This window comes from Lacerta agilis, chromosome 13 (genome assembly GCF_009819535.1).
Source record: "Lacerta agilis isolate rLacAgi1 chromosome 13, rLacAgi1.pri, whole genome shotgun sequence".
Lineage (NCBI taxonomy): Eukaryota > Metazoa > Chordata > Lepidosauria > Squamata > Lacertidae > Lacerta > Lacerta agilis.
The window spans coordinates 6,526,172-6,543,948 of record NC_046324.1 but is presented as its reverse complement, the minus strand read 5'-3'; the positions used below and the strand labels follow the sequence as shown (position 1 = coordinate 6,543,948).

The window sequence follows — 17,777 nt, the reverse complement described above, 5'->3', positions numbered from 1 at the left end:
TGGTGGCCTCCAGCTATTGTGGACTCTTAACTCCCATCAGCCTCAGGCAGCCTGGCCACTGGCCCCAGAATGGGGGAGTTGTAGCCCAAAACACCGGGATGGCACCAGGTTGGCTAACCCTGGTTTAGAGTAACCCAAGTCCAGTTGACCCAGGCTGACCAACTATCAGAGGCGTAGGAAGGGGGACAGGGGGCGCACCACAATGGATGTAATCACTGAGGGGGTGACATTTGGTGCGCCATCTGCCCACAACTCCAAAGCCTACCCTGAGCTGTCGATTGGGGGGGGGGGGTGACAAAAAAATTCCACACTGGGTACCACCTGACCTTGCTACACCGCTGCCAACTATACATAATTGCATCAGGGATGGTACCTTATAAACCACGAGTGGAAAAACTGGCCTTCTAAATGTTTGAACTACATATTCCATTTCCCCTGACCATTGGCTCTGCTGGCTAGGGGTGATGGGAGTTGGAATTCAATAATGTCAGAATGGCCACAGGCTACTCATGCTGGGTATAAACCAGCCTTCCCCAACCTGGTGCCCTCTGTGTGTTTTGGACTACATTTTGAGGAAGGCTAGAACAAACAAAAACGCTCCAATTGAGTATCAAAACAACAGGAGAAGCACTGGTACAAATATTTCCAAGGTACAAACCTCATGATGCTTCACACACATTGACATACAACACAAATGGCTTTTACAATTTTATTAACAAGTCAGTTTACTACACAGAAACACAAAATGTAACATCAACGAGCTCCGAAAGGGCCTTTCCTAGGATGCACTCACTGCTTTTGAAGTGCCACATGGAGGTTGCTGCTAAAGGAGAGCTGTGTCCAAGACTGAGATGCTTAGGGATCAGTCAAGGTGCAAGGGGGTTCACTTCTACATCCTGTGTGAGACTTGAGAGCTACTTCTGACATTCAGCTTGGTGGGTTTTGTCTCCCACCAAGGCAGAGAGCAAAACAGCAACGCCTGCTTTATATACGTTGGTTCAGGCACATTTTACAATATTTTTTTGTTGCTCAGGCGAGGGTCTGCACAAAGGGTGGGGAATCTTTGGCCCTCCAGATGCTGCTGAACTACAGACCTCCCACTGACCCCAGCCAGCAAGTATTCTGAGTCTTGTCCATTCACCTAACAGCACTAGCTTAACAGAACCCTTCCTTGCAGCCTGCCTCCTCTTCTGGACTCCATTGTCCCCTGCCTGTAACGTCTCCATGCTCATCCCTTGGTTGGTGGCCATGGAGATGGATCCATCAGGGCAAAAGGGGCGCTACTTCAACTGCAGGCTGCTCTTGGCTGGGTCCCCCTGCCCATCCACCTCAAGGAGCAGCCACCGGCTCCCGGCCTCAGGGTTGTCTTTGGGACTCAGCAGGGAAGCAGCTGGCTTTGCCTAACATTCGCTTTGGCTCTACTGCAGACTTCCCTGCTTCCCACCCTACCAGCCTCCACTGGTTGGAGGCATTACTTCCCCCAAACAAAACAAGCAAAGTGCTTTCCGATCGTTCTCCAGACTTAATAAAAACAAGGCTGCTGAACTGCAGCTGCCGTAGGCTGTGGGCAGCGAGAGAAGCCCAGCTTCCAGCTGCCCCTTTTCAGGATCAGTGCATAGGATAGAGTCATTCTTCTCTACTGGCTACGCCAGGGCAGATCACAATCAATGTCCCCGTTGGAAAAACAGGTCCAGAAGGTCCCACCACAAGCTTCGCTCTAGCTGTCCATGATGGTCAGCCTCAAATTGGCTGGCGAAGGAGCTGGCTTCGTTCGAGCATAGTGGGGGTTAATGTACACTTCTCCCAGCATCCCCTCTTCCTCCTCTTCATCCTCGCACAGGTCAAAGAAGGCTTTTAGGAGGTCGGGGAAGGTATAGTGAAGCGTTATCACCACGGCTCCGATCAGGAAGCAGAGCAGCCCTGGAAAACACAGAGACAGTCAGTCAGTTAGTGAACCAAAGACAGACTTTGTTGCTGGCGAGGAAGGAAGCCGGAATGGCAGATTTGATGCATCTATACTTGTTTTCATGCTAAGTTTAATAAAGTTGTAGAGCTGCAGGTGGGGAACCTCAGGCTCAAATGAAGTTCCTCCAGGCCTTCCTACAACATCTCCCCCTAGCCACAGCCCTCAAGGGCATCACTCTGCACCCTTCTCAAGCACTTTTGCCTGGAACTCTGATCATGACTATTTTGCTTGCCTGGATATCAAAAGGTGGGCGAGTGGGTCAACCGGATCCAGCACAAAAGGAAAAAATGCATTCATTGCTCTGCTCATTTCTCATCACTGGCCTGGTGGGCTTCATCCCTGCATTCTTGTTGTAGAGGAAATAGCCAGCTCAACTGGCCTGCACACCACTGTGTGACAGTTACACAACAAGATGCCACTGTCACCATGCAACATATAATGCACTCTTTGTCTATTGCCTTCCACACCTTTTCTCAAGGTGATGCATAGAATGCAATAAAAAACAGCTCAAAATGAAACAGCAGCAGATTATTATTATTTTAATACCAAGTAGACACCCATGACAGAGACGGATTCATTCAGCTGGGAGGGCCTGTCAGAACAGAAACATCTTCAGTCATTTCTGGAAAGTGAAGACAGCAGGTGACCGTCATCTCTCAACAGGAATGCTGTTCTACAGATCAGAGGCAGTTGCACCGGGAGTGCTGCTCTGGGCTACTGTGGAGCAGGTTTCTGGGATTTTTGGAATGCAAATAAGCCCCCATGCAGACCATAGAGACCTACTATGTATACAGTATAAGGGATAAGCAACCTGGTCCTGAGCTTTGTAGGGCTTTATAAAAAAGGTAAAAAGGTAAAGGACCCCTGGACAGTTAAGTTCAGTCAAAGGAGAAAAGGAGACTATGGGGTGCAGTGCTCATCTCGATTTCAGGCCAAGGGAGCCAAGGTTTGTCCACAGGCAGCTTTCCAGGTCATGTGGCCAGCATGACTAAACCACTTCTGGTGCCATGGGCTACTGTGACGGAAGCCAGATTGCATGGAAACGCCATTTACCTTCCCATCACAGCGGAACCTATTTATCTACTTGCACTGCTATGCTTTCGAACTGCTGGCAGGAGCTGGGACAGAGCAACGGGAGCTCATCCCGTCGTGGGGATTCAAACTGCTGACCTTCCGATCAGCAAGACAAAGAGGCTCAGTGGTTTAGACCACAGCACCACCCGGGTCCCATTATTTAGGGCCTTATATGTTAGGAGCAAAACTGTGAACTCGGCTCAGTAGCAGATTGGCAGCCTGCGCCAATCCCTCAAGCAAACAGTTATATATATATTCCGTTTCAGTGTATCTGAAGAAGTGTGCATGCACACGAAAGCTCATACCAAGAAAAAACTTAGTTGGTCTCTAAGGTGCTACTGGAAAGAATTTTTTATTTTATTTTGTTTTGACTATGGCAGACCAACACGGCTACCTACCTGTAACTAGTTATATGAGAAAGATAGTTTGTCCCCATAGGGAGCTAGTCACTGTTCTGCACAAGCTGCAGCCTCTGGACCAACCTCAAGGGCAGCCCCACATAAAGCACATTGAGGTAATCCAATATTGCGCTTACCAACGCATGGGCAACTCTGGTCAAACTATTCCGATCCAGAAACAGCCATAGCCATATTACCAGCTGAGGCCACCCGTGACTCCAGTGACAGAGCTGGGTGTAGGAACACCCCCCCCCCCAAAAATACCTACACACCCGTTCTTTATTGCCAGTATTCAAAAGGCTATATGTTTGTTGATATCCCATATACAATCTACTTTTTGTTATAGTTTGTGCTCTTTGTATGTTAACGCTTTGATCCCCGGTATTCACTTCCAATAGTTGAGTCTATACATGGTGCTGGACCCCCCCCCCCCTTCAAAGATAATAATCAAACACTGGGTTTTATGTGTCAACAGACAACCATGAATTTTCTGCAAGGACCCCCCATCCAGAGCTCTGTGCAACAACAGGGTGCCCATCCACATAACTACATGTGCAACTAGACTCACAAGGGACCATCCGCATGGTCCACGGTGACAGCAACCAACACCAGCGCTGCTTGTGTCATTCTCAATTCAGTGTTGGTACGGTGCACTCATACTGCAGGGTGCACAATTCCAATAACATTCAGTGTGGTGCAGTGGTTAGAGTTGGACCAGGGCGGCTTGGGTCCAAATCCCCACTTGGGGAAAGAAGACTCCACCTAAACATTAGGAAGAACTTCCTGACAGTAAGAGCTGTTCGGGAGTGGAATTTGCTACCAAGGAGTGTGGTGGAGTCTCCTTCTTTGGAGGTCTTTAAGCGGAGGCTTGACAGCCATCTGTCAGGAATGCTTTGATGGTGTTTCCTGCTTGGCAGGGGGTTGGACTGGATGGCCCTTGTGGTCTCTTCCAACTCTATGATTCTAGGTTCACACTGTGGAGGCTGCTGCTACCCCTTGGGACTGGTAGGGTGGAAGTCAGAGCACACAGCTGGCAGGGACAACTCATTAACAATAAAAATAAAAATAATTCAGGCTTTGCCTCCTCCTTGCTGAATTCTGCAAGGGGCAACACTGAGATTAAGGAGGAGGAAAATGGCAGCAGGGTCTCCCCCTGGACTGGTCATCAATAAGAAGGCAGGCAGGTGGGGGCTGTTGGGGGGGTGCAGAGGTTGCTGGGGCAGTGCCCATTAACCCTAACAGAGCTCATTGGATAACCCTGGGCCAGTCTCTCTCTCTCTGGGTGTTTGTGTGTGTGTCTTAGTGTACCTCACAGGGTTGCTCTGAGGATAAAGGAAGGTGCTCTGAACCCCAGGCACTGAGGAGAGGCTCACCTGTGGCAAGCGTCAGCCAGAAGGATGCCCCGTAGGCGAGCTGCAAGGAGGTGGGGCCAAACTGGATGACGCAGGAGGCGCTCCTCCCGGTGGAGAAAGAGAGCAGAGCAAAGATGAGGAAGCAGCCCGTGACGAGGCTCATGTAGCCACCATAGACGGGGACCGGCATGGAGAAGAGCATGTTGGAGACCAACCAGGCGCAGAAGGCAACCCTGCAGGGAAGAGACAAAGCGCCTGCCATTTATCGCAGCTCAGGGGAGAAGAGACCCGCTCCACGTGCAGCAGGTCAACCGGTTTAGGGGCTGCATGGGGAGGGGCCACGTTTTTACGCTGCGCAACAGAGAAAACCCAGCGCAGCATCTGCGGCAGAGGGAATTCGCGGCGCAATCCATTGCTCCACAAAGCGACCGGGAACCCGAAGCTGAATGTTGGGAGATTCAGGGGGAAGGCAAAGGGGAAGGCCTTCTTCATGCAATGCATGGTTAAACTATGGAACTCACTGCTGCAGGCACCAACTTGGAGGGCTTTGAAAGAGGACGGGACAAATTTGAGGAGGAGGGGGGCTCTTGATGCATAGCTGTCAACTTTTCCCTTTTTTAAAGGGAAATTCCAGTTATTCCGAATAGGATTCCTCGCAAGAAAAGGGAAAAGTTGACAGCTATGTCTTGATGGCTCCCAGCCACAATGGCTATGCTGTGCCTCCATGGACAGAAGCAGTATAGCTTCCGAATTCTGAATATGAGCCAGTGGTGGCTTAATGGTTAGAGTGTTGGACTAGGAGCTGGGAGGCCAGGGTTCAAATCCCCACTTGGTCATGAAGCTCTCTGGGTGACCTTGGGCCAGTCACTGCCTCTCAGCCTAACCCACCTCACAGGGTTGATGTGGGGATTAAATGGGGGAGGGGGAGAACTATGTAAGCCACCCTGAGCTCCACACAGAAAAAGTTGGGATATAAATGCGACAAATAATAATATTAGTTGCTGGGAACCTCAGGAGGGGTAAAGGGCTCTTGGGATCGGGGCCTGTTTGCAGGTTTCTCTCAGGCATCTGGCTGGCCACAGTGCGAACAGGATGCTGGACTAGATGGGCCAGGGGCCTGATCCTGCAGGGCCCTACTTATGTTCTCATGCATTATCCTGCACAACAACATTCCACTGGTGCAAAACATTCCACGGCTAAATGACTTTAGACTTGACGCCACCTTGGAAACAGGCCTCAATCTGCAGCATCTCCATCCAAAACCTCAGCTAAGCAGCGTTTGGAAAGATCTTCTGTCTGAAGCCCTGGAAACTTCTGTCTGAAGCCCTGTCTGAAGCCCTTCCTCACCCTAGTGCCCCCCCCATGCTCCTGTGACTCCAGCACCCATCACCCCCGACCATTGGTCATGCTGGCTGAGGCTGATGTCTGATCGCTTTTTTAAAATGTGTGATATTTTTGTATTTGATTTCTGTTGGAAGCCACCCAGAGTGGCTGGGGAAATCCAGCCAGATGGGCGAGGTACAAATAATAATAATAATAATAATAATAATAATAATAATAAAGCTCCTTTCAAAGTGCAGTGCAAGGCAGTGCTCTGAAAGGGGCTTCTGGAGACTCCCATGGGCAAAATAACGTGACTTGATTATTGGGGGCAGGGTTCCACCCACAAGGCAATGGGGAGATAAAGAGCCTGGGCTTGCTGGTCTCAAATGGTTCCCCCATCCCTTTTGGAATCCCAAGATGTCTGGGGGAAGGCAGTGAGGGCCCCCCGTTCAGGAGCCTGGCGAGGCCCACTCACCACAGGGTGGCCGACGCATAGTGCCCTGCCATTCTGTAGAGGTGATGGAGGCCGCAGGGGCTGTCCCCGGTGAACTTCTCTGCCACGTAGAGGATGGGGCTGGGCAGGCCGTGCTCCAAGCCTTCGTCGAAGTCGTGGTCGTAGTTTGCCCCAAACCACCAGGAGAAATGCTCGTTGTAGTTGATGGTTTCATTGAGCTGTTCCACGGGGCTTCCTGCAGAGGCAAGACTGGTTAGTGTCTGTTGTAAGAAAAAATCTGCCCTTATTCCCTTATGGGGTACACAAGAGCCCTTGCAAAGTCCTTTGCAGGTTCTCCATTGGTAGGAGTAAAGAACAGAGGCCAACCAGAGAAGATTGAGAAGCAAAGCAGCTAGTAAGCTTGATCTTTATTGAAGCTGTTGCAACAGCAGTGATTTTCAGGGGGGGAAACCCAGAACAATGCAGGCATGCTCTTATAAAGACATTTCAAAATCCCTCCTGGAGCCTAGCCCACCCCCAGAAACAGCATCCAATCACAGAAGAGGTTATCCAAAGACCCTTATTTGCTTGGTACATTACTAACTAACTAATATATATATATATATATATATATATATATATATATATATATATATTCCAAGGAAGGGCTGGGTTTTTGAAGTGGTAGCCATGCCAAGGCTAGGGCATTCTTGGTCTTTCTCCCTTTTCCGTGGTTTCTTCCCAGCCAAGTAAACCTCGGCCATTTTACAACCTATGGACACACCCCTGCTTATTATGGGACGAGGAGGTGCATGTGCACTGCAGAAATGGCAGCAGAGATGTGCACAATGCTTAAAGAGGTTCGGGTAGGAGCACACCTCAGAGGGACACCACTGCATGGCATAGGAGTGAGGAGGCCTGACCAGGCCTGGGGAGACCCAGGTTCAAATCCCCACTCAGCCAGGAAGGTCACTGGCTGACTTTGGGCCTGTCACATTCTCTCAGCCTGACCTGACCTACCTCACAGGGTTGTTGTGAGGATAAAATGGGGCCTTGAGCTCATGGAAGGAAAGGTGGGATATAAATGCAAGAAGCAGGTAACGGGCTTCAGAAACGCGCTGCTGACAACCCACCCCTTTTCACCTTCTCTTCCTAAGGTCTCAACAAACGAAACTGATTTGTAAAAATGTTACACGGAAAAAATACGAGAGAGACATTGCACTACCTTTGTAAATCAAGAAAACCTTTAATAAAAAATACTTTAAAAAAAACTGTATCTGAAGAAGTGTGCATGCACACGAAAGGTCATACCAAGAACTAACTTAGTTGGTCTCTAAGGTGCTACTGGAAGGATTTTTATTTTATTTTTTATTTTCTTTAAAAGAAAAACGTAAGACAAAGTCTAGGTTTCTGTGAGTGCAAACATTTCTCCTCACACAATGGAACATTCTGCCCTTCTCCTCTCCCCAAGCACCCCTAAAACTGTTCTGGGGTTCCCCAACACTCCAGAGCATATTTGGTCTGGCGGTTCCCTCACTGCAAGACGCCAAGTTACAGGGAACCAGGCAGAGGGCCTTCTCGGTAGTGGCACCCACCCCGTGGAACGCCCTCTCATCAGATGTCAAAGAGAACAGCAACAACCAGACTTTTAGAAGACATCTGAAGGAAGCCCTGTTTAGGGAAGCTTTTAATGTTTGACGGAATACTGCATTTTAATATTTTGTTGGAAGCCGCCCAGGGTGGCTGGGGAAACCCAGCCAGATGGGCAGGGGTATAAATAATAAATTATTATTATTATTATTATTATTATTATTATTATTATTATTATTATTATTATTAGAAATGGGGTGAAGTCCTGTTGCACTAGTAGGAATCCTTACACGCGTGCAGGAATATCTCAGAATGTTGCTTAAGTTTCTGCCAATGTAACACGAATGTGGTGCTAAAGTAGCAATTTGCAGAGAACAACAGGATGCTTGCTTTTTTATTTGTAACAGTTCTGTGCTAAGAATTTAAGAAGATGAGGCTGCTGCCACAGATCCACCTTATTTCTCCGTCTGAAAGCTGTTTTTGAACATTTTAATATGGTGCTTTTAATTGTTGTAACCTGATTCTGGGACCTTAGGGTGAAGGCAGGAAATAAAATTTAATAATAATAAACCCACGACGTTAATTTATTTCTCACATTTTTAACCCACCTTTCCTCCAGGGAGCTCAAGGTGGCATACATAATTCTCTCCCTCCTCTTTTAAATAATTGGTATTGTTTATATGATGTTAGCTGCTCTGAGCCCAGCTGGGGAGAGCAGGGTACAAAATATATTATTATTATTATTATTATTATTATTATTAATCCCCACAACAAGCCTGTGAGGTGGGCTAGGCTGAGAGGCAGCGACTGGCCCAACCTTTACCCAGTGAGCTTCAGGGCCAAGTGGGGATTCGAACCCTGCTCCCCCCCAAGCCTTGGTCCAATGCTCTAACCGCTATACCACATGGGCTTGCAATGGTAAGGGACGTTACCTGGCAATGGTATTTGCAATACAGTAGCTGGAACTGATAGGACTCAAATGTTGAGGCACATCCAGAAACAAACTGTTAGGACTCTCCCCCTCCATACTGGCACCCCAGACTCACCAACTAGAGTGACGTTGAGTCCTGCCAGACCGACATGCAGCCCGATCTCTGCATGGACCTTAGCTGGGCTGAAAGACTTGTACGTGGTGATCGCTGTTCCCTGTGCCCTCTCCCAGTCAGAGGTGAAGTGGACAGCTGCAAAGGTGCGGAAAGTCTCTGTGAGTGTCGGGCGCAGGAGAGTGATGCCAGCCCTCTTTTGGGATGGCTGTTTCCCCCAGAATTTACCCCTTTAGTTCCACACGCCACCACCCTCTGCAATCACAGATTAGCAGCAGAGGTTTGCAAATGTGGGTCAGGTCGACACCGTACTTTTAAGGCACACGGCTTCTCAAAGAATCCTGGAAAATTGCCGTTTTACCCTGCGCGAAGCTGCAATTCCCAGCACCCTGAACATACTACAGTTCCCAGAATTCTTTCGGGGGAGCAGAGGGGACTTAAAATGTACAGCCTGGATGTGAGCACAAATGAAGGCCAAAGATGGGGGGTTTTAGCTGAGGGTCAGATGGAGAAGGGGACTCACCAACGATGACCCCTCCGATAAAAAGGCTTGCGATGACCCGGAAAAGCCAGTACAGCCTCTGCCAACGAAAGAGAACAGAAAGTCAAAGTGGGAAAGAGGGTTTGCCTTTCGCTTGGGTTACAATTTAATCTCCCTTCCGCCCCCCCCTCCTGCTGCCACCCAGCCCTACTTGGCGTGGGGGTGGGAAGGAGGGTTTGCAAGGGGCCGGGTGGGAACGTTCCAGGGGCCATATCTGGCCCATGAACTCGTGGCTCTGCACCCCTGCTTTAAAGAAACTGTTTTGGGAAAGAGATTGTTTTTTTAACCGAGCAGCATCAGCAGGGTTGGGGTTTCCCTGAACTAAACTCCCCTTCCCCCAGCTGCCAATTAGTTAAAAGCATTTCCAAACACTATCTCTCGGTCTGGTCTACTTCACAGCGCCGGGGTGAGGACAGAGCAGAGGAGAAAGGAGAACCCTTCGCACATGCTGCCTTGAGATCTTTGGAGGAAAAGCAGGATAGAAATGTAGTTCTAAAATCACAGTAATAATAAATACACAGCATAGCACAGCACAGTGTCTGTCACCCTCTGGTGGTCAAACTCCTGTGAATACACCATGCCAGTTCTAGAAGGAAGAGCCTGGAGGAACCTTGGCATCGTCTCCAGGTGCCAAGGATTAAAAGACTCTCCTCTCACACCCACCCACAGAGCCATTTTATAGTTGAATTTTTCAGCGAATCTTTTTAGAAGCTGCTTTCGGAGTCCATTTTGGTGGAAGGGTATGACTACTCAAGCCAATAAGGTGAAATGCCGTGCTGCCTGGCAAGCACTGCCAACTCCAGCAAGCTCATGCCAACATCCATCTGGCGAGTGCAGTGCACACCAAAGGCTGCCGGAATCACTTTTGCAGCAAAGAGTGGTTTTTGAACCTGTTGCAGCAGCATGGCTGGGGATCTGGTTTTTGAACTGGAAGATTTCGCACTCCCTTAAATGGACGGGGCTCTGGTGAGCATGCTTGCCTTATACTGAGTTAACGGTAACACATTATGCCCGGTTAATTTGACAGGCTTTATAAAAAAATAAAATAAGGAAGAGTGCTTCTGATAGACAAAAATAGTTTAAAAGGGACCGCTGGAAACAACTGACTTTTGTTAGCATGCTGGGGGGAGTTGAAAGCCCCAGCTTGGCCAATGCTGCCTTAAATTGTGTTTTATTTGTTGGTTTTTTGTTGCGCACACACACGTATGTATATGTATATGTATATGTAACTTATTCTCATTTTTATCTCGAGAGCTGCCCAGGAAACTTGTCTTATGGGGCAGCCCATAATAGTATAGAGAAATGAAATAAAAGCGGAAGAATTTCCACTTCACATCCCTGTGTGCAACAGAGGCCGGTACATGTTCAACTCAGTGTATCCTCTTGGCACACTAACAAAGGTTTGAGTATGAACTACCCAAAACCAATTGCCAATGCAAATGTAAGAACAGTTGGAAGAATAGACTGTGACATTCACTGTCTGGTGGGGGTGCACATTCCTGGATCAGGTTTCTTATTTGTCAGGTACACCACTTGTAAAAAGTGCTCCCAAGGTGGTTGGCGAGAGACTTCCAGCCATGGTCCATTGATTCTGTTTTCTTGTAGTCTTATGCAAACTATCAGGGCAGGAAAACCCTGCCCATTATATCTTAAAGGTAAAGGTAAAGGGACCCCTGATCGTTAGGTCCAGTTGCTGACAACTCTGGGGTTGCGGTGCTCATTTCGCTTTACTGGCCGAGGGAGCCGGCGTACAGCTTCTGGGTCATGTGGCCAGCATGACTAAGCCACTTCTGGAAAACCAGAGCAACACAAGGAAACGCCCTTTACCTTCCCGCCGGAGCAGTACCTATTTATCTACTTGCACTTTGACGTGCTTTCGAACTGCTAGGTTGGCAGGAGCTGCAACCGAACAATGGGAGCTCACCCCGTTGCGGGGATTCGAACCACCGACCTTCTGATCGGCAAGCCCTAGGCTCTGTGGTTTAACCCACAGCGCCACCCGTGTCCCTTCCATATCATAGGGTCTAGCTAATATCCCGCAAGCAACTAAGAAGCACATATTTGTGCATATATGTTCCCAGAAAGCAAACAGACTGTTGGGAGCTATTAGAAAAGGAACTTTTAGGGTTGGGGACGGGGAAGGAAATGTACTCCTGAAAAGGTTGATAAAACTGCCAGGATTATTTTTTTAAATTAATGTTTAATTAATGGCTCTAACCACTGTGGAGATTGCTACTGAGCCTGCCTTCCCCACCCCCAGGGTGGACTTTGATAATATGGTACCCTGAGTGAGGACAAAATTTGGCGCTTTCCTCCTAAGTATTTATTTCCACAATAATTCCTTTTGGTACAGTTGCTTTTTATGTTTCTTCTCAGCAGGTATCCTTATTATTATTATTATTATTATTATTATTATTATTATTATGCACACCCTCAGCTCAGCACCCTGTGTGAGAAACCTCCCGCACCACCCTAAATCCAGCGCTGATCACTCCCTTTCCTTTCCTGCATAAGCATTCACACACAGTTGCTTCATGCAGCTGCAAGTCTCTGTGGTTTTATGGCTTTGCACACAGACAGGCACACCCACACACTGCCTAATAACTGAAGATAGTTGTATCGTCGTATGGAGATGGTGCTACTGCTATGCAAAACAGGTAGTGAACACAGCTCCCAAGTCCTGTTCTTTTTAAATACTAATTCCTTCTAATAGCAAAGTCAGCTACCACCTTCCCTTCCTGCCACTGCTTTGCTGTCTCTCCTTTGCTCAAAACCACAGCCTCCCGAGGCTGCTTTTCATTTAAAACGAATGCAAGCGTATTGCCGTTTCATTGCAGGGGTCAATAATAATGCTCTTCTGAGCACAAAAGGCGACGGGCATGCGCAGTGCATCCGGCCTGGCGCTGCTGCTCCTGCGGTGACCGGGCGGGCAGCGGCTTGTGGGGCTGCCCTGTCCGTGCTGCTTTACGGCTGGGCCAGCCCCACGAGCCACCGCTCACTCGGCGGTTCGCTCTGTTGCCGTGGGAGCAGCGGCGATGACTCGGATGCACTGCGCATGCCCGGAATTTATGGGCATGTGCAGTGCGGGTGAACGGTGGCTCATGGGCCTGCCCTGTCCGTCCGTGGAGCAGCACAGACGGGGTGCAAGGCGGTGGGAGGGGCCGCCGAGTCTAACCCCCCCCTGGAACACGGGCCCTATCGCCCCTCCCTTGCTATGCCACTATGTAGCAGCACAACTGGATGCAACAAAACATGTCTCTCCTGTGTTGGTCTCTATAGCCACAGCACATGCTGTAATACTCCAATGGTTTGATTTCACCCCTGAAGGCTCACTCCTCGCAGATGGATGCCAACAACACTCTGACCCCCGTATTATCAACACTGACTGGCAGCAGCTTCCCAGCATTTTCAGGCGTGACTCTCTCTGAGCCCGACTAGGAGAAGCCAGGAACTGAACCTGGGACCACCTTCTAGCAAAGCAGATGCTCTACTACTAAGCTTTGGCCCTCCTTCAATAACAGTACTCACCGCTCTGCCCCGAATTCCAGGAAGGATGAGCAGGAAGCTGAAGGCAATTACAAGGAAGACAATAATGACAATGATTGTATCCACATCAAAGACAAAGGGCTTCCTGGGTTGAGGGTAAAAGGGATAGATGCCATCAAAGAGCGTCATTCTGAGGCAGGATACCTGCAAGACAGAGGTGAAAGGCGAGTCAAATGCTGCCCAGATCCAGACCTGCTGAGTCCTCATGTGCCTTTGGACCCATGCGCCGGTGCCCTTTATGTCTCAAGTGGCCTAATTTGGCCCATCTAAAACACTGGCAAATCTGGGATAACAGAGTTTGGTGTGCAAAGGGCACCCATAACTGCCAGAGTTAGTGAGTGTTAGAAAATAATACATTGTAGAATTTAGATAATATTTGGGAGTACTGAAGGGAAGATGCCTGGGAAGACAGAAGACAAAAGTCATAGATGTGGGATGTAAAACGCAGGAGCAGTCAAACACAACATTGCTAGCAGGGACATAGAAGGGGAACTCTAGGCCAGCCAGTCGGAACTCGCTGTTTCCCCTGGGCTGGCATGGACTTCCTTTGTGTAACTGGAGGTGGGTGTGGTCTCACCTGGGCAGGTTAACACAAAACCACAGGGACCAGTCTCCATCTTCCTTTTTTGGACCACACTTTGGACCAAGGAAGGAGCACCACTGAGATGCTCTAGGAACTGTTTTCCCTTATGGAACAGTCTCCTGAGTATTTACTCAGTAACTTTTACTAAGTTTAAGTCTGCCGTCTGGGATCCAATTGTGAACAGATGATTTCTCGTGAGTAAACTCTTTTTATACTTTTATAGAAGACGGTGTAGTGTCTTATTTTGAGAGGGATTAATGGGGAAAATACCAGGACATTCATTACAGAGGTTTTAACAAACCTGGGCAAGCTATCTGCTGCGTGTGTGTTTAAAAGGGGAATGAGAACTCTGCTAATTTCTGGGACTTGTAAACACAAGTTGGAATAGGACATCTTAAACAATATATCCTCTCCTGCATCCCAAAACATTCCCACAATAGAAGCGAGTCATTAACCCTTCAGTGGAAACTATCAACCACGCAGGCAGGCTTGGTGAGAGGAGGAGGTTGCCAAGGTGATGGGAGCAAGGGTGCATGATGTCACACAGAAAAAATGTGGTTGATTAAACAAATAGGTCTGGAGAAGGGGTGAGCAAGACAGAGGGAGGAGCTGCTTGGAGCAGCGTTTCTTGGGAAGAACGAAAGTGGGCCAAATTCCAGGCAGAGGCAATGCAGGGAGGATCATCTTGGCACAGAGGCACAGAGATGGCATGCAAAGATGCCTTGGGACTCCGATGCTGCACTGCTCCTGGGAACGAGCCCCTTTTGAAATGTACCGTAATACTCAAAACTCTCTCCTCAGTAGACCCAGGAATAAATATGTGTACAATAAACTATATCTTAAAGGCACTGCTGTGCCTCGATTTCCCAACGGAAACACAACCCAGGGTGAGTGCCTGGAATCCTGTGACGGCTTGGCAGAGTTTGGAGGGTGGCGCACAAACTTTATAGCAACATGACACAACATGGAGAGATTTTGCAGAAGAGGGCAAGTGTTTGTTTAACTCCTGTGCCATCTTTACTCCAAAGAGCTTAAGGTGTGTCTCTTTTTTTAAAAAAAACCCCAAAAACAAACAAACCTAACAGCCCTGCATGGTAGGTTAGCTGAAAAGTACGAACCTCAACAGGCAGCCTGGGCAGATGGCCAGCCAGCCAAAGAAAACAGAGGTCACACCCATCAGTCACGGACAAAGAAAAAGGCATGGCTACTGAAGAAGAAGAAGATGAAGAGTTTGGATTTGATATCCCACTTTATCACTACCCAAAGGAGTCTCAAAGTGGCTAACATTCTCCTTTCCCTTCCTCCCCCACAACAAACACTCTAGCTGCATGTGGAGGAGCGGAGACGTGAACCCGGTTCACCAGATTACGAGTCTACTGCTCTTAACCACTATACCACACTGGCTCTCTGCCCCCCCCCCCCCCGCTAATAACTCCCACCTGCCCCATGGCAAAAGGTTGGGTGGCCCTTCAAATCAGCTGAGAAATGTTTGCGGAGCAACGAGAGGTTTTAGCTCCATCCCTGTCTGTTTCCCCAGCATCCTATAAAGTTTTTTTATGATCTTCCCATGCTTTTGGAGAGGAAGCCTGGGTCTGGAAAGCGCCTGGAGTTGTGAGAGTCAGTGTGATGGTTTTAACATCAGATTAGGACCTCAGACTTTGAAATAAGGAAAATTATGGGGAAAGGACCTGGAAAGGTGTGTGTGTGTGTGTGTGTGTTTGTGTGTGTGTAGTTGTGTGCCACATCATATAGCCCCCCCCCCCATGCTGAAAAAGAAAAAGAAAAACCAAATGTCACCTGACCTCCCTAGTCTTGAAGCACACAATAATATACAGGACACATGACAGCCGCTGCAATTTTGAGAGCTAGTTTGGGATGAGAGTTGGGCTGGAACTGGGGAAATCAGGTTCAAGTCTCCACCCAGCTATGATAGCAACTGGCCTTAGGCAGTCACTGCCACTTGGTTTCGCCTACCTCACAGGGTTGTTGTAGTGATGAAAGAGGCCACCGTGAGATTGCGGTAGGAAGAGTGGGATGAAAAAGTAGCGAACAGAACTACACAGGAGGTCAGCTACTCAGATCTCCCACATCCTTGCTGGACATTTAAAGCACTCTCCCAAAGAATCCTGGGCACTGGGATATGTAACTGAGCGATAAACTACAGTTCCCATGGTTCTTATGGAGGGGGCAGAGCTTTAAATGTATGGTGAGGATCTAATACAAAAAAGGGGTGTGCATAGTCATTTACATCCAAGTAGCGGCGGGGCGGTGGCAGATGACGACTCAAAAGTTAACCCTCCACGTCTGCCCCATTCCTCAATCTGAAGTTAGCGCAGGTAGCAAACAGTCAATACTTAAGAGGAAATCTGCTTGCCAAAACGGGCATTTTGGCGATCAGGATGCGCGACCAATGACGTTAAAAGCGGGGAGTGGTATTCCCCCCCCCGGCCCAGCAGTAGCCAACGTGGCGCCCGCCTTCACTGCTCAACTACATCTGCCATCATCCTTGACTACTTGGCGCGGCGGAGGCTCAGGCGCTGATGAGAGAGTCCAACAGCTTTTGGAGGACACCCCTTTGCCTCACCACCCTCTTGGGAAAACCCTCCATACGTTACCCAAACCTGCGTCTGGAAAATCTGAGGCTGCAGAACGCGCGGGGGGGGGGGCGCAGCGGTACCGCAGAATAGAGACGCCGCTGTTTTGTCTTCCGTGCCGCGGCCACGCGGAGCCCGAAACGCGCGACGCCCCACCGCGCCCTGCAGGGCTGAGCCATGGGAAATGTTCGACGGGCGGGAGCCGCTCAAGAAAAGCCGGTCGCCTTAAGAACACAATAAGAGCCCTGCTGGGCCAGCCCAAAGGGCAGGTCCCTCTCTGCCAGGCCGGCATCCCGTTCTCCCAGGGCCAAAACAGACGCCTGTGGGGCGCGAGCGCCTCAGCGCCCTCCCCAGCCCCGGGTATGCACCGATCCTCGAGGTAATAGGGAGCCATTGCGCCTGGTAGCCCGCCGGTAAATAGGCCGGCAAGCGACTTACAGAAAGGGAGGGGGGCTGCAGACGTATGAGGCGCGTGTCTTCCCCGACGGCAGAACGCCGTTTTTCAAAGGAGAGGCTCGGGAGCTTAAAAACACTTGGGTGACGTACTGACGGGCACCTACTGCCCCTAAGGCTCCCTGCTAATGGCAGAAAAAGGGGGGAGCGCTCTGCGGACGCTCAGAGACAAAGCCTTCTATCTCCAACATATGGCTCGACGGGAACTCCCGTCTCCCCCACCGCACCCCGTTTGGAGTCAAAATCACTTTTGAGAAAGGGGTCTGGCTGCTACCTTTGGGATCTCCCTGCATTAATAGATCCATCCCATGGGGGCTCAAACCCTCCGGTGACGGTCGGCGGGCATCCATGAACACTAAACACCTTGCACATCCTGTGCACGCGCGCCCCAGGGACACTCGGCTCTATTGCCAGCGTGAAGCTTGCAGGAGTTGAGCATGAAAAGCGGTTCAAAGGGATGGATTTGCTCTGCCTTACAGAATCAGAGTTGGAGGGGAACCCGAAGGTCACCTTGTACAACCCCCTACAATGCAGGAATTTCTCCTAGACCTGGATCATACGGCCATCCAACCTCTGCTTATAAGTCTCCTTTGGAGCTCTAGTCTAGGGACCCTGGAGGTGGCGGCGCGGAGGAGAAACTTGCGGGGTCTTTGCGGTATCCTCCTCCCTGCTTGGGCCCTTCCCGTCGGGCAAAGGCGCTACGCGGCGAGCGCCCCCCCTTCCGCGCGGCCGCGAGCAGAGCTGCGCGGGAGACTTACCGGCGGGGCTTCGGCAACGCCGTCTAAGCTGAGCGCAGAGCGGGCTGTGGGCGCCCAGTGTGGGGCGGCGCCCTTATATAGCGGCCGGGAGGGTCGCGTGCCGGCGTCATGCAAATGAGGCTC

General features: G+C 49.7%; 1 protein-coding gene across 1 annotated transcript; it reads right to left on the bottom strand.

Moving 5' to 3' along the window:
- Positions 1 to 1,311: 1,311 nt before the first annotated feature.
- LOC117057133 (dual oxidase maturation factor 2-like) lies at positions 1,312 to 17,691 on the bottom strand. Its single transcript, XM_033167937.1, has 7 exons — positions 17,655 to 17,691; positions 13,249 to 13,410; positions 9,703 to 9,760; positions 9,183 to 9,317; positions 6,589 to 6,802; positions 4,812 to 5,023; positions 1,312 to 1,920 (listed from the first exon to the last, which is right to left on the bottom strand). The coding sequence occupies exons 2-7, from the start codon at positions 13,393 to 13,395 to the stop codon at positions 1,718 to 1,720; spliced, it is 969 nt and encodes a 322-aa protein (XP_033023828.1). The 5' UTR covers positions 13,396 to 13,410; positions 17,655 to 17,691; the 3' UTR covers positions 1,312 to 1,717.
- Positions 17,692 to 17,777: the final 86 nt, after the last annotated feature.